Source organism: Canis lupus, chromosome 7, assembly GCF_011100685.1.
Source record: "Canis lupus familiaris isolate Mischka breed German Shepherd chromosome 7, alternate assembly UU_Cfam_GSD_1.0, whole genome shotgun sequence".
In the NCBI taxonomy this organism is placed as follows: Eukaryota; Metazoa; Chordata; class Mammalia; order Carnivora; family Canidae; genus Canis; species Canis lupus.
In genome coordinates this window covers 69,655,177-69,682,510 of record NC_049228.1, presented here as the reverse complement: position 1 = coordinate 69,682,510, position 27,334 = coordinate 69,655,177, and the positions used below count along the sequence as shown (strand labels likewise).

At 37.0% G+C, this 27,334-nt stretch overlaps 1 protein-coding gene across 4 annotated transcripts in view; it reads left to right on the top strand.

Moving 5' to 3' along the window:
• The window catches only part of LPIN2 (lipin 2), an 81,142-nt gene that overhangs the window by 44,065 nt on the left and 9,743 nt on the right, over positions 1-27,334 (top strand). For all 4 annotated transcript variants that reach the window (XM_038543718.1, XM_038543719.1, XM_038543720.1 and 1 more), the window contains exons 2-11: positions 384-584; positions 7,142-7,237; positions 10,215-10,525; positions 15,991-16,098; positions 16,764-16,890; positions 17,729-18,074; positions 20,963-21,062; positions 23,986-24,173; positions 25,964-26,057; positions 26,467-26,536. In XM_038543718.1, coding sequence (XP_038399646.1) covers positions 393-584; positions 7,142-7,237; positions 10,215-10,525; positions 15,991-16,098; positions 16,764-16,890; positions 17,729-18,074; positions 20,963-21,062; positions 23,986-24,173; positions 25,964-26,057; positions 26,467-26,536 — 1,632 coding nt within the window. In that variant the 5' untranslated portion in view covers positions 384-392. The remainder of the gene's footprint in view (positions 1-383; positions 585-7,141; positions 7,238-10,214; positions 10,526-15,990; positions 16,099-16,763; positions 16,891-17,728; positions 18,075-20,962; positions 21,063-23,985; positions 24,174-25,963; positions 26,058-26,466; positions 26,537-27,334) is intronic.

The window sequence follows — 27,334 nt, the reverse complement described above, 5'->3', positions numbered from 1 at the left end:
TTGGGCAAGAGGGCAGTGGTGGTAGTCTGTGTTCTTTGGTGGTTCTGTGCAGATTCTAAACTTTAGGGGGAAATTTCCCATACTGGCAGCTGGCAGGATCCGTGATGATGGAAAAGTAAAAGGAACTTACGCATGTGTGAGGGCCCTGGCTGGGACAGCCTCTCAAGATACAAAAGAGGACCACATCTGATTTTGTTCTTTGCATAGAAATGTGTAAAAACAGTGGTAGCGTGAGACTAATTGGTTCGAAATCAGCAAGGTTAATAATAATATGTAATATGATAAATGTGCAATATACTTTCAAGTATTAGTGTTTTTTCTCTGTCATTAGATTCACATTCATTGTTACTATCTTACCTAATTTTTTTTTCTTGTCGTTATAGTTTCAAACCATGAATTATGTAGGACAGCTGGCTGGGCAGGTGATTGTCACTGTGAAGGAACTCTACAAGGGCATTAACCAAGCCACTTTGTCTGGGTGCATCGATGTCATTGTGGTGCGGCAGCAGGATGGCACCTATCAGTGTTCACCTTTCCACGTTCGGTTTGGGAAGCTGGGGGTCCTGAGATCCAAAGAGAAAGTGGTAAGTGCAGAGGACAACTTGTTCTCAAGGAGGGTGAAAGATTACATAATAAAATAATAAATTGTTCTTTTGTGCTCTCTGGGCTTTTTTTGGGTGGAAGGGGAGGTGCCCTGTATGATGTTGAAGGTAATGGTCTGAGAAGTCAACCTTTATGTATTGTTTTGAAATTGCTGCTGAATATAAGCCTTACTATAGAAAGTCTCTCCAAGAGGGAGAAAGGCTGAAAATTATCTTGATAATCTTATCTGTTGCAACTCAGAAGAACAAAATAGAGAAACTGAGATTATAAATGGGAAAGGTTAGATGTCTTTAGAAAATTTCTTTATCTTATACAGCACTTTAAAGTATTTAGGGCAGTGCCTTTGTACCATTTGTGAATGGAATAGACTGATGTAATCAGGAACACATTACATTTATTTAAACAAAATTAATGCCAAATTTGTTTTGACAAAGCTGTTAAATCTTATTTGTATCTAAATTTTGTTAGTGATACCAGGACTTGTCTCTGTATCTTACTAAATGCAAACCTACAGGCCATAGGCTTATTGGCTTTTATTTACTATGGGGAAAATTCATTCAGAAAGAAAATAATTTGTGTTGGTTTGCCTTTTTCCTACATCCTCTCTCCTTCAAGTAATGCAGCAATGGGAAGACTTGTTAATGTATTTGCTGTCAGTCGAATTAGAATTCTGAGCTGGGGATCCCTAGGTGGCACAGCGGTTTAGCACCTGCCTTTGGCCCAGGGCGTGATCCTGGAGACCCGGGATCCAATCCCACGTCGGGCTCCCGGTGCATGGAGCCTGCTTCTCCCTCGCCTATGTCTCTGTCTCTGTCTCTCTCTCTCTCTCTGTGACTATCATAAATAAATAAAAAATAAATAAATAAATAGAATTCTGAGCTGGTATAATAAAACCTTGCGGGTACATAGTAGTAGTTTTCTTTCTACTCCTACCCCACATGATCTACCTGAACAATATAGGGAGATTTTGTCAGGATTTTAAAGCACGATGAAAGATCCACACCATATTGGAGCATAGAACTATATGTTAGAGGACCACTGGCATAAGTTGGAAACATCTATTTTCAGATTTTGGCTATTTTACATAGGCAATCTTATTCTTTAAAATAGAAGTTTCTCTCTATTTTAATTAAACTTAGGTTATTTGCGAATGGAAGAAAATGTTCATGAATTTTCACACAGCTAGTTATCCTCCCCGCTGCCAAAACACATCTTTTTCTTTTAGGTGTTATAAATCAGTTTTCCACTGGAGAGCCACGTTGCCAGGTGGCAGGGTTTGTGAGGTCTGGCCTGTGTTCAGTCACCCTTTGGAAACCAAAACCAGTTGCAGTTCTTTTAGTAACTTGGAAACATTCCATTGCAAAAGAGTGTTCAGCCACAGGTTAGCTTCTTGGAATTTTTTATTTCTTGCCAGTAACACTAACCTGTAGTACTTTCAGACTTTATATGCTCTAGGAGAATCTGTACCAGACTGTTTATGCACTGAAACTTGCCATGAGCTGTGCAAAGATTGATTCATAAAATGGCTGATATGGCACTTTTGTTTTTCTGTGATCTGAGTTTTTTTGATCAGCAGATTAGTTAAGTCTTCTGGCCTTTCAGAATGGAATCTGCAGGCTAACGTATATGTGAGCATTTGTGTATCTGTAAATAGTATCTGGACAGACAAACCTCTTTCTACATGATTTTTGCCTCTAATTAAGAGGTACAGTGTCTGTACAAGGCTGCCCAAATGATTGGGTTAAATGCCTTATCAAACTCTTGGATTTTAGAGATGTCTGGGTGGCCCAGAAGTTGAGTGTCTGCCTTGGCTCAAATCGTGCTCCCAGGGTCCTGGGATCGAGTCCCACATTGGGCTCCCTACAGGGAGCCTGCTCCCTCAGCCTATGTCTCTGCATCTCTTTCTGTGTCTCTCATGAATAAACAAATTTTAAAAACCAAAAACCTTGTTTTAATAGGAATCTATCCATAAGACATGGGAAAAGAGAAAATTACTTCTTGGCAATAGTATCCCAGAAATCCAAAAGGATATATTTGGGAGGAAATTTGGCTATTTAACCAAAACACAGCTTTCCTATGACAGTAAAACTGAAACCTTGTCTCCCTTGAGATACTGAGGCAATTTGGATTAAATCTTATTTTAGGTCAGTTTGGATTACGGCAAGCTATTCATTGATTTTAAACTAAGACCCCGATTATGGTGACACCTATGAAGTGGTAGACTTGGACTTGGAATCATAATCACCTTAAAGCCTCTGGTTAGGGAGTTAAGAATATACTAATTTTCCCACTGCCATTGATCTGTTCTATCAAATAGGACACAATATTCCCAGTATACTTCGTAACTCAGGAATTGAATTTCAGAAGGTAAACCTGCAGTTGATACTTTTTAAATATTAATTTTGTTGATTTAACACAAAACTAATGATTTACTTACTTACTGAAGTTAAATAACCCAGTGTATTAGACAGGAAGTTTCCACTGTAGGTGACAAAAGTCCACCTTGCAATTAGCTTAAGCAAAAAAGGGAATTTATTGGCTTGCATAACTAAAGTCTAGGAGCATTTGAAGTTATCAGGGCTTTATTTAGAATCTGAGGGTGTTACCAGAACTCTTATTCCTCCCACCTCTCAGCCCTCCCTCCCTTTGTGTGTGTGTGTGTGTGCGCGCGCGCGCGCGCGCGTGTGTGTGTGTGCGCGCGCACACGCACATACGCTCTCTGATGCAAGATGCCACAATACCTGCAGACTTACTTCCCAGGAACTCAGCAACCTAGTAGAGACCCATTTCTTCCTACAGAAGTGTCAGTCTTTAGCCTCCCTGTCAGACTTGGGTCACATATATCTTGCAGAGCAGTCACTATAGCTGGGGTGGAATATACTGATTGGCTTGGCTTAGACAGCAGCCCAACCTCCTTACTGTGAAGCCTCACCTGAAACAGATGGTCTGAAATAGAGGATGACTAGATTCCCAGAGAACTCCCCTTACCTGAAGAATGGCATGCCAGAACGGGCCTGCTACAGCCAGTATTGTTTTTCTTTTCTTTTTGAAATTTTATTTATTTTAGAGAGAGAGCACTGGCAGAGGGAGAGACAGAGGGGGAGAGACCATCTCAGACTGACTCCCCACTGAGCATGGAGCCCAAAGTGGGGCCCCATTCCAGGACCCTGAGATCATGATGTAAGCTGAAATCAAGAGTTGGCAACTTAACCTCTTAAGCCACCCAGGCACTCCTACAAGCCAGTAATTCTAAAAAGTAAATCAATTCTGTTTCAACATCTCAGTCATATATGTTGAACAACTTTAAGCTACAGGGTAGGAAATATGACTATATAGATGAGAGTATTGTTTTAGATACCAAGTTACAAGGAGTAGTACATCAAAATGAGTATGCCAGATTTCCACTGCTGTCGTCTTTTTGTCTGTGATCCTATCCAGGGTCTCTCATTGCTTTCACCTATATTCTCTAACCATTCTGTCTTTACTTACAACCTTGATTTTTGAAGAGTACAGAAGAATACAGATAGTTATTATGTAGATTATCCCTCAGTTTGTCTGATGTTTTTTCATTTGGGGAAGAATAACAGAGTGATAGTATGCCCTTCTCAGTGCATCATCTCAGGAAACCAGTCATGGTGCCATGTCTGATTACTGGTGACGTTAACAACGTTGGTCCCTACGTCGATAGTGTGTGCTGGGATTCTCCACTATGAATTTCTTTGTGGGAAGAAATTTGGGAGACTTGCACCCGGTTTTCTATCATACTTCCACCCAAGAATTTTACCATACACTGATGAATCAGCAGGCAACAATTATTACTGGGGTGTTTGCTAAATTATTATTACTGTGGTGTTTACCAAATCATTTTCTGTTTCCATCCTTCCTAGTGCATTTATTAATTGAAATACTACTGTATCAAAAAGTTTTCCTTCTCTCTTGTTTATTCAATTATTTAAATCAGTATGAACTTCTGAATGTTAATTTTACTCTGTGAGTTATAATCTGTTATTATCATTATTTAGTTGCTCACATTGTCCTGGGTTTGGTTCTTCAAATTGAGTTTTTTGAAATGCTCTTGTCATTTTTTAAGCAGTTCCTTATTTTTTGACACCATAAGCTATTCCAGAAGAATCTACTTTACCTGTAGTTATATTGTTTCTCTGAGGAATGGTGGTTCCTCTTAATAGAGAATACTATCTAGAAACAAAGAATCTAGTCACTAGATGTGCTCATTATTAATTAAGGTGTCATTGCTCCTAGGACTTGTCATTGGGCAGAGCTGGAAAAATCTACAAACAGAGATATACACACCTTCATCTGTAAAAATCATGAGTTCCCACTGATTCCAATTTATCACCAGAAGGTTCCTCTTCATCTCCTTATTCGTACCTTATTTCTCTGACAATGAGAAACATGCCTCTTGTTATCTACAATATGTTTACTTATTAAGTCCTAGAATACACATAAAATAGTTTCAGAACTGCTAACCCTTACCTCTGATTTGTTTAAAAAAATTACTACAGGATTGGTTTGTACTTCTTTTTGTCTTTAGACTTAGAATATTTAGTCAAAATACCATTTTCCACTTAGATTAGTTTTCTTCCTTATCCTTCAGTGTGGTTATATTCCTTACCCTTCAGTGTGGTTATATATATATAGGATTTTTATAACAAGTATTTCAACAACATATGTCAACTAATGACCTCCAATGACCTGATGTGACCCAACACTCAGTGTCAGAAGGGATAATTGGTCCTCACTGGGAAAAACCCAACAGACCATGCAGTTGTTCTCACCATAGGGGCCTTGCAAAGCTAAGTACACTTAGATTGTGGACTGCTCTATTTATATCTATATTAGATTTTTCTGTATTTTAGTTTTTATGTCCCCTGAACCAGTCTTAACTGGAGTTTACAAGTTTATCTGTAAGAGTTTTGAAAGTTGGGGACCGCCTAGGTAGCTCAGTTATTTAAGCATTTACCTTCGGCTCAGGTCATAATCTCAGAGTCCTGGGATTGAGCCTCATGTCAGGTTCCATGCTCAGCAAGGAGTATGTTTCTCCCTCTGACTCTCCCCTGCTCATCCTTGAGTGCTTTTGTGTATTCTCTCTTTCTCATACAAAAAAAAAAAGAAAAATTCTAAAAAAAGTTTGGAAGTTAATATTCATTTATTATAAAGTATTTAAAGATATTCACAATCTACAGATGAATAAATTACATTATTTTTAAGTGATAAGTAGTTAATATTCTATATAAACAGTTCTTTGCATGGTAGTACAAATCATTGACATGACTGAGCAAGCTGAAACCATGCAAAGCAAACTTAATAATTGAGAAAAATTAGGGTGTTTCTATGATTTTTACAAACCTTTAAACATTTCTGTCGGTTATAAATATATAAGAATGAAAAATAGTAAAATGATGTTTACTATGTCACAATTTAAAACATTAGAAACTTGGAGAACTAAAGTGTCGTATTTCTTTATAAAATAACTTACCAAGATTAGTTGGTTTGAACAATGTTTATCTTCTTAATGTAAAACTTAAGATATGGAACAAGCATCTTTTCTTTGTTTTGGCAGATTATCATATAGTTTGGATCAGCTTTCAGGTTTTCCTCTTTGGAACATTTGATGTCATGAAGTATATCTGAGAGTTCCTTCAATGTGAAGTTTTTTTCCTGTATCACTTCCTCTAAGCCATCTTCATCCTTTTGTCACAGCCACTTTCCTCCTTTGTGTGGATAAGCTAACTTTTACTACATTCTCTGGTTGTACATTTTGAGACTTTCCAATGGTAGCAGGGTCACCATTCCTAAGTCAGCTATTCTATTTTACTTCTAGTAATATTACTTTTCATTAGGTTGCACTTTGATCTTGGCTAGTTTCCTCTTAATTATCCATTTTTATAAAATGTCACATGGGTTTTTCAGTGGGAGACAAGAAGACAACTAGAACTATAAGCTTTGCTGTCTGTGTCTGAATCAAATAACATATATGCTTTGACTAGTCACCAATAGAACCAACAGACTTTGAAAAGTGATATGATAGATTACCGATCATGATGGGCATCTGTTTTTATTTAGTGATTTGTAGACAAAAGAGCAGGCAGTGAAGTTTGTACTTTCTGCAGTTACAGAAAGTTACAGTTAACATACCACAGTAACTGAAATGTGTAAGTTTTTCTGAGCCATGCCAGGTAAGGCCTGTCTGTGCTAGAACTCTGAAAGTGCTCAAATGCTTATTGATAATATTTCCCCTATTTTATGCCATTTGGGAAATTAAGTAAAACATTTTATGTTCTAAAAATAGATGATAAGACATTTTCTTTCGATACCCTGTTAATCCATCCCCTTCCTGCCCCAGGGTCTGGTTAGTTCTTTAGGGTAGGATGGTATTTAGGGCGAGTAGCAGTGTTTTCTCTGGGACTGTCAGTCTAGGAACCTCAGTACTAAGTTTGGCTTGAGAACCCAGAATTTTGGTTTGGTTTAGCTTCAATGAAAGTTTTAATACTAAATCACACTTTATTTGTCCTCTTAGATTGATATAGAAATCAATGGCGATGCAGTGGATCTTCACATGAAATTGGGTGACAATGGGGAAGCTTTCTTTGTGGAGGAGACTGAAGAGGAATATGTAAGTCTAGTGGGTTACATCCACTTTGCAGATTGTATTCAGGCCTCCAGGACCTGTCCCAAAACAGAAATAATGTTCAGCAGTTTTCATGGTTACAGAAATGATTGTTGCAGGTTAAACAAGTTTTAGTTTTAGACTGAAGTGCTAAGTTGTCAGAAAGGAGCTAGAGGAGTGAGGAACTTTTCTTCACACCAAGTGTCAGGGTACAGAGAGCATGTAGAAGACCTTTGCACTTGCTCTTTTTCTGTATTTAGTGAGCTTTCTTATTTAGTATTTATTAGAGTTTACACCTTGACTTGAATACTCTCAGTTCCACCTAAATAATGAAGGTGTATCTCTACAGGCTGTGTATTTGTACATGTGACCTTTAAACTTGGAAAACGTATTTACCATTTTGTTTAGGGATGTTGGATCTCTAACCTTGAATAGTCTTGTGAGTTAGTTTATTATGGTCTCAAAAGATTTGAATTAATTGGCCTATATCTTTTTAAATGATTATTACATGTTTGGCTTCTTTCGGTTAAAGAGCAGTTTGTTTACCCACCCCCATCTACTGATGTGAATGGTGGTAAACAGTTCTTAATGGAGTTAACGTGGATCTTAGAAGAGGCTTCGTTACAGCTTTTAGCACAAAGATTAAAATCTTAGCAAAAATGACAGCCTTCAAGTTATTAAGGATACAGGATTACTTTTGGGGGTTTTGAAGATGGAACTGCTCGTTGGATGTCATAAAATTCACAAAGAAAAAAATGTCACAAAAAAATAGCAGAATGAGATCCTTCATCATTTTTAATTTAGAGAGAAGCCAACAATTTATATGTCAATATGTAGAGCAGCATTACAAAATTTGATTATGAAAGGGAACCTTTCCAGACCAGTATTTTTTCCAGTACCTTAATTACTTGTTTTTATATTACCTTGTTTGTGTTTACTTGGCCTGAGCAAAGTTTTACCTGGATAGAGACTGAAGCAAAAGGCAGAATGAAACAGTAAATGAGTTATCACAAGAATAAATATTTTTGATGTGTTTTGATCTGTTCCTTAAAATCGTGTATTTCAGAGCAGTGATTGATTAGGTTTTATATAAACAAGTGAGAGGACTGGGTTATTGATCATTTGTTATCTGGTTCTCGTGGTTAGTTCTGATGATTCCATTTATAACTATACTTAGCAAGGTTAACTTGAAGAGTGTCAACTTTCTAGCCTCTTTTTTCTATTCATGTATCATCAAATTGTTCACATTCTCTTTAGAATAGTGTACTTCTCCTTAAAATGAAAAAAAGTTAATTCACCAACAGCATTGAAATTACTACTCGATGTCATGTACTATTGAATATAACATGCCCCCACCCTCTAGGAGTTTATAGTTTTTTTTTTTTTTTTTAATCAAAATAACCTACAAGAGTTTATAGTTTAAAGGGAATAGACATTACCAAAACTCATCTGGCTTCCATTTATTTACATTTTTATTTCTCTTAAACTTTGCTCATCTAAACTGTATATTGTCAGCATCCTTTTCAAGCCAGTAGTTCTAGATCTATCCCTGTCCTTTTGGTAGTTGCCCAGTCATCCATAGTATGAAGGCACCATCTAATGGTTTAACCATCTAATGCTTACAGAGATTTAGGTTGTTTCATCCGCCCACCCCACACATTACAAACAGGGCTATAACAGAACTAGGAAACACCACCAGAGACCACATAACTTTTAAGAAGCACCAGTAAACTTTATTTATAACAAGGACCATTGAATTAAAAGGCCCCAAAAGTCAGAGACCACAGCCCCTCACTTGGGTGCCGTGGGGGCATGCTGAATAATATCCTATTGTCACAGTTTCTCTGTAAGTATATATTGCTGGTGAACGTAAATTTTGCTTGGATAAACAAAATTTTGGCTTTGGTGTAATATGTCTACCAAAGCCAAATTCAAAAGCTTGATTTAGAACAATTATGGAAACTCACTCATTTTCAGGATTATGTAAAAACTTTGGAAAATTTTAAGTTATTTGAGGTTAATTTATACCTCTATTACATATCTTCCATTTCCCCATGATACAAAGGGATGAAGTCAGTGACTAAGAAGTTAATTTTCTGAACACCAAATGATCATTTATTTATTTGATATTAAACTACAAGTTTAATTACTTAATTTATTTTTAAAGATATATTTATTAATTAGTGTGTGTGCACACACAAGCTAGCGGCATGGAACAGAGAAAGAGGGAGGGAGAATCTCAAGCACAGTCCCTGCTGATCATAGAGCCCAGTGTGGATTTCGATCCCAGGATGCTGAGATCATAACCTGAGCTGAAATCAAGAGCGGGATGCTTAGCCGACTGAGCCACCCAGGCATCCCATGAGTTTGGGTCTTATTTTCGTCATTTGAATTCCTAAAAGTCTGTCTGTCTTAAATACATTGCAATTTTAAAATCCACTAATTTCATTTGTTAACAGAGTATTGTCTATTTTACTCACCTTCCTCCACCCTCATTTAATTTAGCAAACACAGATTTTACCATAGATTCTCACTTCACTTACCTGTCCTGCTGCCCCCATCTGATGGGATGTTCCAGATCCCTGCCTTCTTATTTCCCTGTTACTACTGTTCTTCGTAAGTTCTTGACAGAATGCTTTGTATTGCCTCTGTAGAATGCTGCTGCCGCTTTGAACTTCCCTTTACAGAGAGTTTACTTGGCTGTGCTTTAATTACAGTTGTTGTGGGTTTGTGCTAATTTGGTATATCGATTCCTTCAAATACATTCAGTTAGATGGACCAAACGAACTATTTGTGTGTACCAGGGTAAAGGCCTATTCAGAGTAGACTGGGCAGTGCCATAGTTCAGTATAAGACACTCTTCTTACTTAGGGACTGTGTATTCTTTCTGCCACTGTGAATTTAGATACACAAAGAGTTCATTATTGTTTTTGGTTCTTTGTCCACTTGTTGTGGACTTTTCTTTTTCCATGTTCTCTTTAAGGAAAAACTTCCTGCCTACCTTGCCACCTCACCAATTCCTACTGAAGACCAGTTCTTTAAAGATATGGATGCTCCTTTGGTGAAATCTGGTGGAAATGAAAGACCATCTCAGAGTTCAGATATCTCACACATCTTGGAAACAGAAACAGTTTTCACTTCAAGTTCTGTGAAAAAGAAAAAACGAAGGAGAAAGAAATGCAAACAGGATAGTAAGAAGGAAGACCAAAATGCTTCCCCTGCCTCCCCTGCTGCAGAGGATACTGTGGATGTGGAAATGAGCTCTGATGATGACAAGGCGGCCCAGTCAGCAAGGTAGGGCTCTTTGTGCAAGTGCGGGGCATCTGTGTGTGCTTTATGCAGGAGCTTGGGCAGAGCTCAGGTATGGCAAGTTGCTGTTTCTTCCATGGATCCTCAGGGTGAAGTTTGGATTTGTTTTTCCCCAGGTCAGTTTATTGTGGAATCAGTGCAAGAGGCATTTTCCTTTCTCTTTTCTGCTATTCTATAAAATTTGCCATCAGACATCCTGCTGTGGTATAAAATGTCACTTGGAGCAGACCAGCAGTGCATATCTTTCCATCCAGTAGGTTTCCAAAAGCCAAATGAATTACAGGTCACAAAGAAGATCTGAATTAGTGACTTGGCCCTGGGGCTCCCTTAAGTGTATATCTCCACTCGGTGGGGTCCTGGTCTTGGTATCTCACCTATTTCTGAGAAGTTTAGAGTTATTTTGAGTTTATCACAAAAATGTTCCTAGTAAGTTGAAGAGGAATGGAGGCTTTTTGTCATTAAGTGAGAAATCTTGATTACTTCTTATTTACCAGCTCAGTAGAAGAACTTGAAAATATATGGCAGTTTTCAAGTCAGCAGTGCCTAAGGTTTAAAAGGTATAAGTTGGGGCTAAAACATATATTTTTTTGTTCAAGATTTTGATTTTTAAAAGGTTAACTTAGACCTGTTCAGTGGTTGCTCTGGCATTGGAAGAGGATCATGTGTGTGTCGGCAGGGTGGTTTACTTTATTGATGAGCATTGGACAAGAAGTTGCTGCCCACAAGTGACCCTAAAGTTCTACTTGCAGTTCTTCCAAGATCCACCAGAAAGGACCTGAAGTAACTCTTTGCCTTCAAAGTTTAATGACATGTATCCTTTATTATAACACAGTTGAACAAAGTTTAGAATTCTGGAACAATCTGCAGCTTCAATTTAGGAAGTTAAAATATTTCTAAAACATATTCAATTGCCTACTAAATGCACAAGAATCATTATTCTAAAGGAATTTTATAAATGAGTGTTGTAAGTGAATGCATCACAAAAATATTAGTGCATGCCATACTTTTCCAGATTGTACAAAAGGCTGAGTTAGCCAAATCTGTCAGAGTACTGATTTGGTTGACAGTTACAAATGGTTGTCCACTTTCTCTTTGAGCCAGAACCTTGCTTGCTTGGTAAGCAGGCATGTCTGAATGCACTTAGAACTAGGGCATTGTAATAATTTTCAGGAGCTTGGTGGTTTGCTTTTTCTTTAGATTACCATGGATCATCGGTACTGCCACTTGGAGGAGCTCTTTCCTAAAATTTCTTTAAAACAGGATCTGCTTAATTATGTAGCCAACAGAAATCAGGACTTTAAAAAAAGGACAAAATAGAACAGTTAAGGGAATTCAGGTCAGATGTATACTGAAGTAAGCTCTGAGCTGAAAGCTAGAAGATGAGGCCCATTATGTTTTGGATTGTAGAACAGCAGTTACTTTGTAACTCTGGTCTGGGCCCTTGTTTCTTGTAAGATTTATTTATTTATTTATTTGAAAGAGCAAGCATGCAGAGGGAGGAGAAGCAGATTTCCCCACTGAGCACAGGCTCAAGTCTTATGACCCTAAGATCATGACCTCAGCTGAAATGGAGTCAAATGTTTAATCACCTGAGCCACCCAGGCATCCTGGGCCTTTATTTCTTAATCTATAAAATAAGAGTTCAACTACACGGTTAGCAAGGCCCCTTCCAGCTCAGTATCTAGATTCTAAAATAACTGGTGGGGGGAGATACTTAGGATCAGAAGTGTTAACAGTACATTAAACAGGTTAAAGAATCAGAGAAAAAAGAATGGAAAGTCAACTGCTTTTGCAGTTGTGCAACCTAGAAATTAGGTGGGGTTGGGAAGTTTACAACTTTCAAATATCTTCCCCTGCTCGGGCCCCTACACTTAAAAAAAATTGTGTTTCCAGAGAAACATCTAAAATTGGTTTTGTTTTGTTTTTTAAAGATTTTATTTGTTTACTTATTTGAGAGAGAGGGCATGAGCCAGGGGGTAGGGAGATGAGGGCAGAAGTGAGAGGGAGAAGACTCCTTACTAAGCAGGGAGCCAGACTTGCTGGTTCAATCCCAGGACCCTGAGATCATGACCTGAGCTGAAGGCAGCCGCTTAACCACCTGACCCATCCAGGTGCCCTCTTAAATTGGTTTTTATTTTAATTTAATAAATAACATTCTATTTAAATAGCATTCTCTCTGCTTTTCAAGAATTTCGATGGAATAGAATTAAGGTTAATTGAGGCTCCTTGAAGGAAGCAGGTGAGAGATGAAATCATTCTTTAAAGCAGATTGCTATTGCACAGCTAAAAGAGACACATTGGTGAAAATTGGAGAGCCTGAAACTATACTGAGCTTTGTGTAAACTATACCTATTAAGTCTCTCCCTCAAGATAGACTTTGGCTTGTATATAGCATAGAAGCCTTGTTTGTCCTTCCAGAAGATGGAATGACTATATTAGTGTATGTGTATTAAAAACATTGCACCTAGGCTGAGTAGTCTTTTGGAGGGAAGAGACTTGTCAAATTGGATGGTGCTCTAGCACAATCCCAGCACTGTTAAAAATGGAGAATTAAGACTACATCATCAGAAAGGAGTCTCTTTTTTAATCCCCCAAAGCAGACATGTTTGTAAGTTATATCTGGAAACTAGGTACAGGGAGCATAAGACTTTTTATAAACAGCATCTGTTGCCCTGAGGCTGCATACTTCATCTCCTGATCAATAACTGGCTTCTGGAGAACCCTCCATGTTCTTCTTTGGTGACAGGAATCTTACAGTCTGCGTTTTCTCCCCTTCATTTCTTTTTCGTTTCTTTTCTTTTTTTAAAGTAGGCTGCACACCCAGCATGGAGCTCAGTGTGGGGCCTGAACTCACAACTCTAAGTTCAAGACCTGAGCTGAGGTCAATAGACCCTTAGCCAACTGATCACTCAGGCACCACCTCCCCTTTATTTCTGACACTGTAGACAGAGAAACATTTTAGGGCTCCTTTCAGTCCTACCATGTTATCTTCTATGGGAAATGCCCTATATCCAAAAGCAAACTGAGACCATTAGCCATACTGAAATTAATTGACCAATACTGTGGTAAGGCTGAGGATAGACATTGTTTACAGAGTTAGTGATCTTTGGTCATGGTAGTTAGCAACCCCATTTATCTCTTATATACCACCAATTAAATAGATGAAAATTGATTTAATCTTTCATTTATTTTAGCTTCCTTTTGATTTTCCCCGTTGCTTTTAAAAAAAAATTGAGGTTTAATTTACATGCAGTAATATCCATAGAACTTAAATATGCAGTCGAGTGAATTTTGACAGTTGTATCATGTAACCTCTGTTGGCTTTTGAATAGGAAAGATAATTGGTTTATAAAATGGTATTAAATTTGAAGCCTTGTTAAATGCATCTGTGAATGCTGAATTGCTCTATTATATACATTTAGTATGAACTTTAGCAACTGAACCTCCCACTTCCCCCAACCTTGACTCAGTGTTAAACTGTTTACTGCAAATTCTCTGCTGTTCAGCGTTAATGTGTGTATTGGTCCTGTATCTTGACATATAGCCAGTGTTCACACTGTTGTCTTCACATTCCAATATTTACACTACCTTTTATCTTTATATCATGTATTTCATTTATGTTACTCTCTTGTGGTCTGCCTACACTGTCGAATGCTCTCAGGCATATATGCCATTTTGAAAAGCACTTAGCAAGTTTTTAGAAGTCTTGGTTTAGTTAATGAGTCATAGGACTGAAGGGAACCTCAACATCAGCAACCTTTTCCATCATCTAATGGGTCTGAACTAATGGGCTTTATTTTTGTCAAGCTATCCCCAGAGAAGACCATTTCATATCTTCCCTGAAGTTGTTAATTTCTAATCTCTCTCTCTCTCTCTCTCTCTCTCTTTCTGTCTCTCTGGGTATTTTACTAAATCCGCTGAACTCTTCTGGTCTTACCTTTTATACTGCAGCAAAATAGGTTTCAAAATATAAAATATTTTTAATTAAGTTTATGACTTTTACATTGTTCTTTTCAAACCGCTTTCAAATACATGAATAGTGATGGGTCAGGCTGTCTTATGCTTTCAAATTTGTCAAGTGAGGACTGTTGATAAGCATCTGGCTTTCCTTTTTACAGTTTTTATCATTTGAGTTTCATTTTTTAATAAATAGAGTATTTTTACCTAGATGTCTGCCTTTTTCAAGTATATTTTTCTTCCCTTGAATGAGGTATTGTGTCAGAGTTTAATTCTTTTGAGAGAAAGAAGATTAGGAAAACGTTAAGTTAGATGACGCAGCTATATGGAAAAACTATGACAAAGCAGACATAGTGGTAAAGCAGAGCACATTAAATGATACAAAGGAAGAAAGGTAATATTAAAAATTAATCAACTGATTTCTCCGTTTTTAGTCTACCAAATTAAGTCATACGGATATTCTCATTTTACATAGAATATCTGTCCTGGTAGAATGTAGAATTTTCTATAAGAAGCTCTTGAACTGGAAAGTTATAGTGCTTTATACTTTTCAGAGTTTTTATTTGTACTTTTCTTTATACTTTTCAGAGTTCCCAACATATAATATACTTCATAAATCTCATATAGACTCTGAAATAGAACAAGTGATAAATTTCCAAAGAAGATGAAAAACTGGGGCCCATGGTGCTTCTGAGGGATGTTTTCAAGGTTATATGGCAAGTTAGTTACGTTAACTGAAAATTTAAGAAAACCAAAGGGTAAATTAATTAAAAGCTTATCAGCATCAGTTCATCCTCCTATTGTTCTGAAGTCTCTGTATGAATCTTAAAAGCATTTATTTTTGTATCATTTTCCTCATATCCCCACATCTTGTAGATTCTAAATAAGGATAAAGTTCTCAGGTAATTCTTGGCCCAAACAAAAAGAAAAAATAAGTTCTGCATGTTTTAAGTTTTTAGGGTGTTTTTGAAATTTTGAACTACAGCTCATCGTCAGCTCATAGTCTTATGTTTTCTGTCATATACAGGGGAGTATAGTGAAAGAACAAGGGCTTACTTGTTTTGAATTCAGCCACTTACTAGCTCTTTGATTTTGGGTAGATTACTAAACTTCTCTGGATCCTTGATTATTTAATATCTAAGATAGGTTATTCTTACCTCAGATTTGTAAGGATTGAATGAAATATACATAAAGCCTTCGTTTTCCCCTTCTAGCCTTTGAATCAATTACCCTGAAGGGCCCTAAGGGAATTTTTAATCACATCTTTTCTGTTCTTCCTGTTTATCCCATACTTCAGTAGTGATTGCATTAGTGTATGATGGGTGGCATCAGTAATCTCCCTTCTCCTTCATATTTTCCTCTTATGAGGATTAGTTATTACTTATTTGGCTGTCTTCATTTGTATCATCTAGACAATGTTATCAGTAGATTTGGGGATATTTTTAAGCTGACATAATATCATTGTTCCTCACTTTGTTTTTTTTCTTTCACAGAGGATCTTCAAATGCTTCCTTAAAGGAAGATGAATATAAGGAGCCTTTGCTCTTCCATTCTGGGGATCACTACCCCTTATCTGATGGAGACTGGTCCCCTTTAGACAAGTAAGTATTTTCAAAATTTATTTTCTTTGAGGAAAAATATATTAAATAGCTTTTCTGTTATTTGGTAGTAGTAATATTTCTCTCATACAGGAGAACTGAATGAATAAGTGCTTTTAACATGAATATGGACCTTTCCTCTTGAATAATTATTTTGCTCCTAAACTTAATCTGACTTATCCTCACTGTGTTGGTCAGTGTAGGTCTGCATAATCAGCATAGAATGTGGCCTTCTACAATTCTTAAATTCTAATATTAAAGTGTCAGCTATTAACCGTAACTAGATAATGTGAAGAAACATGCAGTCAGACTTTGTTCTATGTCCCAATCCAGTTTCTCTCACATACTAATTATTTTAACCTATCTGTGCATTTCATCTCCTATAAAATTGCCTTTCTCGTTGATTTCTTGTGAGAATCCATGGGGTAATGCATATAAAGTATTTACAGCGAACCCAGCAAGTCCTCAGTAGATACTGGTTGGTGGTGTCTTTATTATTAAAGAACTCAAATGGAAGAAATAATTGATGTTCCCTTCAATAGAGTCTTTATAGTGTCAGGATAAAGATGAAATATTCAAACATATTTCTTTTAATCTGTCCAACTCAACAAAACTGAAGTTCCTGACTTTAAAGGCATCACATTTCTTTGTCCTGTGTTTATTTATAGCCCCTATTCCCCAGCAGCAGTATGTCCTAAGAGTGATTCAGAGTTGGAGGTGAAACCTGCCGAGAGCCTGCTCAGATCTGAGTCCCACATGGAGTGGACGTGGGGAGGGTTCCCAGAGTCCACCAAGGTACTCTTTACTTGCCTGTGGAATATGTCTAGATAAAAACCCATGAGATGTCTCTGTCCTTTAGTGAAGGGGGGAGGAGTGATTTCTGAGCCAGCAAACGTGAATATAAGTGATGATAGTGCCCTCATGTGGTCATGTGAGGAAACAAAAATTAACATTTTTCGTAACTGCGACGGAGAATCCAGTGTTCTTTTGTGTGTTTCTATTTAGTAAATAATGTCAATTAACATTTTAAGAAGGAAAATTAAAAGACACCTAAAGGAAACTAGAATTTCCACACTTAAGTTTTACATAGGAAATTGATGATGAAAGCTTTTTTCCCAGCTCATAATGAAAGAATTGGAAAGATACATTACTTGAGAGAAAGAATATTTAGACCCTCTAAATTTGTTTTTTTTTCATTACATATTTTGCTTATATGTAAAAGCAAAGCACTGAGACTTGACTACCCACTTTTAATGCTATTTTAACAGAGCCTTGAGATAAGTCCATGCAGGGCTAAATTTTCACATAGCACTCAAGTTTTTCCCCCTGAAAATGAATATTCTCCATCTTAGCATCCAAAAATTGTCCTAGTTCCTTAGTCTTCTCCGGTGTTTAACACTTCATAGTATAGCAGTTAGAAATAGAACTCTTGTAAATATTATGATAACTGAACAAAATGTGGTTAATTTTTCCCAGTTCCTAATTATGAACTATCTCACGTAAAATCACAGTATTTACCAGATGTGTTGTTATAAATAAAATGAATGCATTTACCTGCATCTAGCTTAAGAAATAGATTAAACTACTTTCAAAGGCATTCGTTATAATTTTTAAACAATTCAACTTTTTTTAGGTCAGCAAAAGAGAGCGATCTGACCATCATCCTAGGACAGCTACGATTACACCCTCAGAAAATACTCACTTTCGGGTAATTCCCAGTGATGACAACCTCATAAATGCAGTTGAAAAAGATGTTTCTATGGGAGAAACAGTCTGTACCATAGTGAAACCCAAACCCAGAGCCCTGTGTAAGCAGATGAGCGATGCAACTTCTGCTGCAGAACTTCTCGAACCTCCCCTGGAACCTCCTCAGATTTCATCTATGTTAGATGCAGAGCACCTTCCTAACCCATCATTAGTGGAGACCCCCTCAGAATCAAAACCTGCAGTGAAAGTAGACTCACCATCAAAGAAGAAAGGTAATCATTTGTTTGATTTGGCATCAAGTACTGTAAATTTAGATGATAAATTATTTCAGTGTTTTAAATGATATGTGGCTACCTTTGTATTTGTATTCCCTGATCAGAACCTATCACAAACTGTTAGGATTGTTTGTGCAATAGGGCTTCTCCACTGCACTACACATTCCCCTGCAGGAGGACTCTACTTCTCTGCTCTCTCTGGACTGCTCCTACTCAGTATATCCTTGGGAAGCATTTATTGAGAAAAAAAATTAATGAGCATGTTCAAATCAGTTAATGCATAAAATTAACCACTTTATTGACAAAGTATGTCAATACTTTGACAAAGTATGTCAATAAAGTGGAGTCCTCAAAAATTATGTGTTCAAAAAGAAAAAAAAAATGGATGAGAGAAAAATGTTTTCACCTGAAACATCTGATTAGGTGAGACCAAATTAAGTACCTTTTTTTTCTTTTTTTCAGTAACATGGGATATAAATAAATGCACTAATGACTAGTATGTGTTCTATTCTTTCATTATTGCCTTCTGAAGCATATAAAAGATTGGGTCTGACTCTTCAACAACTCACTTTGGAATACAAGTTAAATAAATCAGAACATTTTTACTATTTAAAAATACAAAGTTGGCCGTTGACACTTATTAGTACAGTAAGAGTCAGAACATACTCACTGTCTGAGCACTGGCCCTGGATCCTATTTTTAGGGAAGTAAAACTTTACCTGAAAGTTAAAAATAGCTACTATCACATAATAGCCAAATATCTACTTCACTTTTTAAAAAATTTTAACACAAAGGTTAGATAATCACAAACTAACTTAATAAATAACCACCTGAAGTATTGACCTTCAGAGTCACTCAGAAATAACTTACTTAGTCAGAGAAAGGCGAATATCATATTTCACTCACATGTGGAATTTAAGAAACAAAACAGATGAACATAGGGGAAGGAAATGAAAAATAAAAAGACGAAAACAGGTGAGCCATAAAAGACTCTTAACTATAGGAAACAAACTGAGGGTTACTGGAGGGGAGGTGGGTAGGATGACAGGGTAACTGAGTGATGGACATTAAGGAGGGCACATGGTGGAATGAGCGTAGGGTGTTATATGCAACGGATGGATCACTAAATTCTACCTCTGAAACTAATACACTATATGTTAATTTAATGTAAATTTTTAAAAAAGAACTTATTTAAAATAAAAGAATTTGGGTATTTGTGGCCAAATACATCCAGCTGATGATCCAGCTTAACTTGGTTCATGCTATTTCATAACTCAGTACTTCGGCAACCAAAGGCCCATACCCATGTGTTCTCCTCTGAGAACTGTTAAGGAAGGAAAATCCAATTTTCAGGGTGAATGTTTTGTTTTAGTCTAGAAAATAATGGCCCCTATTCTTAGCACATAACGTAGGAACTGACTAGAGATAGGAACGCCGAGTAGTTTCTACCATTCATTTGGCCTGATTCTTTCTCCCCCCAGCTTTTTACTAGAAAGTGTTAATGCATATTTGCTTTGTTCCTCTCTCACTCTCTCTTTTTATTCTAAACCATTTGAAAACAGTTTGCAGGCATCATGACATTTACCCTTAAATACCGTAAGATACACCTTCAAAGAATAAGAACGTTGTCTTCATAACCACAGGACCATGATCATCTTAAGTAATTCATATTCATATTTCCCCAAATGTGCCAAGAAAGGCTTTTTAACAGTCCACGCATCCCCCTCCCCCAACCAAGATCTCATCAAGGTTTACTATTGCATTTGGTTCTTGTGTTTAACTTTTTAGGGAACAGCCCTCCCCCACATACAAACTCCCTCACTCTCATACACACACACCACTACACCTCTTTCCCCCTCTTTCCCCGTGATACTGACCTCTTCAAGAGCCCAGCCGATTCTCATGCATGCTTTCTCACATTCTGGATGTATCTGATAGTTTTTTTCAAGGTGACATCTCCATATTTCCTTAAACTGGAAGTTAGCTTTAGGATAACACTCCCTAGTAGAAATGCAGTGGCTGTGTATGTTATTTTAAATCTTCTCACATTAAAAATAAGTGAAATTAAGTTAGTAATATATTCTGAGCTAGTAAGTCCGCATTTATTATTTTAACATGTGATCAATATAAAAATTGAACTACTTTACATTTTTTATACTAAGTCTTAGAAACCTGGTATGTGTTTTACACATTTTTAAACACATTTTATACAGCTTCCTTCAGATTAGGACACTGGTGACTGACTATAGTGGGCAGTACAAATCTGGAGGGTTAATTAGATTTGGGTTAAACATTATTTTTTGAGTTGAAGATTACCTGTGGGATATATTGAGTATTTCATACAGCATCTCCTAATGTCCCACTACTCATGATTCTTAATGCAACCATTTGTTTAAAGTGTTGTCTGCCAGATTTCTCCATTGTAAAAAGATTTTTATCCTTTTGTGGTCAGAAAGTAATTATTGGTGATACTTGGACACCATGTGACTTGTCCTGTTTCTAGCAACCCTTCCCTCACAGTTTTAGAATACTGGCCTCTTTCTCAGTGCCAGTGATTTCATCAGGTTTCGTCATGCTTCTTCATACCATAAGAAAACTTTATCATCAAATATAAATGATTTAGGACTAAGATTATGCATGTAACAACAAATGAAAGAATAAGTTAGCACATGTTTATTGTACAACTGTTATGTGCGTAACACCGAATTTCTCTTCCATTGGTGTGGATGGTTAAGAACCAACACAAGTGAATGGTTAGTTGACATCTTTAAAAATAAAATGGAGTTTGAATTATGGTTGGTTTTGTTTGCAAACCTTTTTGTGTTTTTTTGCAGAGTTATAAATAACAAGTTTTTACCACTGATGTGTTTTTCTTATAAAAATAGGCGTCCACAAAAGAAGCCAGCACCAGGGACCTGATGATATTTACCTGGATGACCTAAAGGCTCTAGAACCTGAAGTTGCAGCGCTCTATTTTCCTAAAAGGTAGTGTATTTCTTACATGTTGAAGGGTAAACAGCTGTGAAATATAATGGCTGTTTCTAAAGCAAAACATTCTAAGAAAAAAGAGCAAGGTTATGGTGAGCGTTAGCTAAGTTGGATGATTGCTTCAGATTTTGGGGAATTCAGAAATTGTGTTTTGTTTGGACTATAGTGATTTGAAACTAATAATTTACCTATTTAGGGAGAAATTCTCAATATAATGAGAAGAGGTATACTAGTTAAACCTATGTAAGGTTATACCACCAATGGTTATAACTTCAGATTAATTACAGTCATTAATATAAACTCAACATGTTTGGGAAAATTCATTAACATTATTTCATTTATTATGTATTTTAAAGGTAATATGTCTTTATTCAAAAACAGTTTATAAAGAATGTCTCCACTCCTTCAGTGAGTCTGAGCTCCCAGGCTTTTTCTGAACTTGGGCTGGGCCCAGTGAGACACCACCAATGTGGGGCACCAGCTAGTCTGTGTGCCCCACATTTTCTCTAGAGCTGTCACCGTTTGTCACCCTCCTTCCTTTTCCCTCTTTGAAGAACTCTAAAACCTCAGATATAGTGTATTTGTACTGTTGTCCAAAGTTCATGTCTATCCTTAGGGAAATTCCATTAGAAGATTCTGTGATTACAAAAAAACAGTTTACTTTTTCCTCACAGAAAGTATGGTTTGAATATACTGAGCTATAGGCACACATAATTAAACACTTCTAAATAAATTATTGAAAAATCTATTAAGTGTTTATTTAAAATGGAAAGATGGAGATTGAATGATGTTTAAAAATTTTTATAGATATTTTTGGAAGGTTCTCAAAGCTCCTTCCTACCTCTCTGCCCTAAATTTGTCTTAAAATATCTTCTTCACATAAAGTCATAGTTCGTTTTTAAGGTGAAAGAACTAGAAGTCCTCCTTTTTTTTTTTTTTTTTTTTTCAGTGAGAAAGTGAAAATGTAGCTGTCTTAGAATTATCACTTTCAGAATTCCCAGTCCTTATTTATTAGTGTTCCAAGGATTGATGTCTTAGTTTCCCTTTTAAGAAAAGGGGAGGAGTGGATTGATTTTATTAAAAAAGGAGAGGAACTAATGCAACAGGACCTTACTGCATAGGGTCATTGCATATTTACCAAGTTAGTTTATTCCCTCCTGAACAAATTATGTCTTGAGACATTTTATAACTAAAGGTAGTAAAACTGTTGTAATGCTTACAAACATTTGTTAACTTTCATGATCCATGTCATCTTGACTGAGTATCCAGTATTTTTAATTATAGTTAAACTTTAATATACATCACATCACTAGTGGATTTGGCAGCATGTGGAGTCAGATGGCGTCCTCCATGTATTTAGAGGTTACATTGGTTAGGATAACACTAGCTGCTCTGACAAACATAGGACTTCAGTGGCTTACCACAATAGAAGTTGATCTCTTGCTCACATGATATTCCAGTGCTGGTGTTTGGTGTGAGGCACCTTGCACACAGGGATTCAAGAACACAAGCTTTTCTTCCATCTTGAGTCTCCACTGTTCCCTTCGGGCCTCTGTAGGGAAAGAAAGGCTCACATAGGGGAGTTTTCAGGAGCCAGGCTTAGGAAGGGTATGGAACGCCCCTTTAGTCCACATCTGAAAACTCGGTTATATGATCACACCTAACTACAAGGGGATCTAGCCATGGGCCCAGGAGAAAGTGGAAACACATTACAGTTTTCTGTTTGTGTTTTACCCAGGGGTCAGCTTTGCCCTCTGACTCCAACATAGCAGGTTTTGTTGCTTTATATTGGCTTTGGCATTTTCACTATTTCCAGTGAAAAGAATATTTTGTTGATCTAATCTCAATATCGCGGTATAGGTGTGCATTGCTATTAAGAAAGAAAATTTCCAGAAACCTAAATCTTTTGTTGGTTCAAATGCAAAGCATAATAGCTTTGGAAACTGCTTTCTATTTATGGCCTATCCATACTCTGTTGCCACCTACTGCTCAAATTTGAGGAATCCCCCCCCCCCCCCCAAAAAAGATCATAAAGCTTCACTGGATCACATACATTTAAGTATATTGTTTTTTTGAATAAAATAAAAGAATTTGAAACTTCTAGAACAGTTTCTCACTGTGACATTAAATGTCCATTCAGAGGGCGTGGAGCAGTAAAAATATGAATAAGAAACTTAAGGTACTATTTCCTTGTTCCTTTTTATTCAGGTTTATGCTCTGTTACAAAGTTACCCTCAGGATCATCTTCTAAATCCCGGCTTCTGTGCCTTTACCCTCTGGAAAAATGAAAATATTGAATAACTTAACCTTTAGTCCTGAACCTCACTAGTGTAAGAATAGTTTATTTCTAGTTTATTTCTCAAAATATTTCTTTTCAAGGTTCGTCTACTTCCTGAGAATTTTCTCCTTCTTAATTTCTTTGTTCTACTTTGCAAAGTAACAGATGAATTTAGAAAAGCCTAGACAACTCTGAACTATAGTAATTTTCTACAGGATGTATATAGTACCACAGCTTTTTCTAGGAAATTAGGATCAAAGGTTTCCAAACATCAGATTTTTCTTAATTACTCTGTCATTTTCATCATGGAGATGTAAATAAATGGTTATAACTCTTTTACTCCTTTAATTAAAATCAGAAAGGCTATAGTTGAAAAGTTTGTCTTACTGGGAATGCCTGTGGTGATTTTTATGTGACATATTTACTATACTCACAGTTAATTCTGCAGCAGTGCTATTGGGTTATTTTTAATGGCGGATTCTAAGCTTTATCTAAGAAAAGTTTCTGTCTGTAGGTTGGTCTGTTCCTTTTTTTAAGGGAATTATATGATTTGATTCAAGCCCCTAGAGTACCATGTAGTAAGGTAGGAATGCAGAAAGTTGAAATAAGTCAAATCCTTTTCTCCCCATCCCCTGCCCACAGTGAATCGGACCCTGGCTCCCGGCAGTGGCCCGAGTCTGACACGCTCTCTGGCTCCCAGTCCCCACAGTCTGTGGGAAGTGCAGCTGCAGATAGTGGCACCGAGTGCCTCTCAGATTCTGCTATGGACTTGCCTGATGTCACCCTCTCCCTTTGTGGGGGTCTCAGTGAAAACGGAGAAATTTCCAAAGGTACGTTGGGTAGTCATGCCATGTCTTCACTGGAGAAAGCAATCTGGTCATCACTTGATAGAAAACCTGCTGATTAGCCACTTCAGGGTATTAAATTCTTTAATGACCTTGTGCAGGTAACAGGTATCTCCCTAATGTCAGACCTTTAGTCCCTCATTTAAGGTACCTCCTATGGAGTGACCTTACATATAAATGGCTTGGGTGAGTAAGAATGTCTTGAAGATGCTCATGTCACTTGAAGACGGAGAATGCTCAGGCTGCCCTGTTTACAGAGTGGCCAGGGTCAGATCACACTGTGTCCATTTTCTTGTCTTTGATGTTAACATGTGTGGACTGTGGCCCAGCAGCCTCTTAGAAAGCACTGGGCCTGAGACATGAGAGTAAAGCCTGAAGTTGTGGAAAATTGTCGGTTGAGGAAATAGTCTTTCTGTCAAAAAGTAGAAGGGGTTACTTTCTGTCTCAGTCTTGAGACTTGGCCTCGGAAAGTACAGTTGTTCCAGAGAAAGGAAGAAGCTTAGTGGAGCCAATTCAGATGACTCTGAGGTAGGTTGAGCACTCGTGTGTCTTCCCAAGTTCTTGGCCTTTCTGGTTTTACCTTCCTTTGTAACCTAAATTCTTCTTAATATTTTCTCAGTTTGGCTGATGGCCCCTGATTGATTTTCCCCTAAGGAAAGATTTTCCTTCCACGACTAGTATCATCATTTGTCTTCTCTCCCCCCTCAAAGCACCTGAAGTCCTGTATTGAGTAGACTGGGTGCCCTGAGTGTTACAGTTATGTTTTGCTTAATCTTTGCTCTTTTTTAAAGGTCACAGGGTGCTCATTATGCCTCTTTCTTCTCCATCTCTTTATTCTATGTGTTTTATTATTTGTAAGAAATCCAGAGTCTACTGTGGCCAGATAGCTCTTAATCCTCATAAACCTTCACTTTAAAAACTCTATATATGTGGGAAGTGGAATGGAAAATACACAATAATATAAACTATAAAATTTATACTTAAAAAATCTGGGTAACTTAGGTAGAATTTATTATTGGAGGAGGCAGATGGCAAGTAAAAGTGATTAATATACATCTTGCCAGGAGGAACAATCCTGGTGACGAAATTCTCTGTTAACCTGCATCTTCTAGAGTGCAGGTTTAGAAACTGAGCATACAAATTCATGCAGAATCCTCATTCATTTCTCAAGAACTTGGAATTTATTTCTTGACAGACCCTAAACCAAATTCTGGTATGTGTTTATTAGTTTTTTTCCTCCAAGCAATAGTAAAATGTTTTGATTATTTTTCTAATGTAGCATGCACTTAAAGCTGTGAGATCCCCATAAATATTCCCTAGTTAGGCGGTTGCCTGCCAGTTAAGTTTGTGTTAAGGATGAAGCTGCCGTTTTCATTAGTTCCAGAGAATGTGCACATGTGTGTCTTTGTGTCTTCCTCCACCCCCCTCCACATCTGTAATCTATTTTCCTAAAAGTCTCTGCTATATCCCTCTTGTGTTTTTTCGTTGTTGTGGTTTTGAGTGGTTGTTTTTCTTCTTTCTTTTTTCTTTTTTTTTTTTTTTTTTTAACTGCAGGAGGAGTGGTGGAATAGGGGAAGGATGATAGAAAAAGGAAGTGTTCTTTCTTATCCTGGATTTAAAAAAGTATATTTTGCTTTTGATGAATATAAAAAAGTTTTGTTTTTTAAAGGACTCATTTTATTCTATATATAGTTCCTTCAACGTAGAGTATTATAATCTCATTTAGGAATTTATGTAATCTCTAACCAAAGGATCGTTGTTATTTTACATTGCAGAAAAATTCATGGAGCATATCATTACTTATCATGAATTTGCAGAAAACCCTGGACTCATAGATAATCCTAACCTTGTAATACGGATATATAACCGGTAAATACTCTTGTTTTTATAATTGCTAAATACTCTTGGAGAGTTTTTTTTCAAAGTGGTGTTTTTAACTCTTATCATTTTCTTGCTATCAAATGTGCCATCTCCTATAAATGAACTAGTGGGCAGTGACTTTGAAGTGAAAGAGAAACCTCAGCCTTATTTTTCAATGAAGCAATGAAATGTTATTCTTAGATGTTTTACTGCTTGTCTGCTTAGAGAAGTTTGGCTTGAAGCAAAGGTCATTCATGTGACAAAAAAAAATTTAGTTGAACATTGCTTCATTGAGAAGAATTAGGAATTTTATGTTTTTCTATGTTCATCCTCTTTTCTTTCTCCCTTCCTTTCTACCCCTTTCTCTACTCCCTCCCTTCTTCGTGTAACGGTTTTGCCCAATTTTTATTTCACACAGTTATTATAACTGGGCTTTGGCTGCTCCCATGATCCTTAGCTTGCAAGTATTCCAGAAGAGTCTGCCGAAGGTGAGATGATCCACGATTTGTTTTCCTTTTTAAAAATATTACAGCATACGATATTTAGAAACATCCATATGTGCACATTTCTAAACTGGGTACTATTCAGAGTTTGGTTTAAAATTAATTTAATATTCTAGATGATCCAAAGAGTTCTACATGCCCACTCAAATTATCTCACACCCAAAATCTAGGAAATTTGCTGGGCTGCCATTGTCTTTGTCATTTTTATTAGATATTTATATTGGTTTTTGACTAGGTATAAAAGTTGAGATTTTTTTCATTGTTAGTTAAGTACAGAATGAACAAAAAAAAAAATTTCATCTCATTAATATGGAAAGCAGCAGCAAGAAGATGTTGATGTGGCCACCAGAAGTATGACATCAGGGTGATTGGGTCAAGTTGTGGCCAATAAGCGTGTTATGTAGAATCTGAAGGTTTGTTCCAAATCTGTCTGTGAGCCTAATTGGTCCTCATAACTCATAAGAACATGTTTCTTTTCTGTTTTGGTTTTGGGTTTTTTTTTGTGTGTGTGTATTTTTTTTATTGGAGTTCGATTTGCCAAAATATAGCATAACACCCAGTGCTCATTCCATCAAGTGGCCCCCTCAGTGCCTGTCACCCAGTCTCCCCATCCGCTGCCCACCTCCCTTTCTACCACCCCTTGTTCGTTTCCCAGAGTTAGGAGTCTCTCAGAGAAAATGTTTTCCAAGGATAAAGAAATGAGATCAGCTGACCTGCCAGCCCCCTGCTCCTAAATAGCCAGACCACCTGGTCTCTTACCACAGAACTGCCACAAAGCTATGC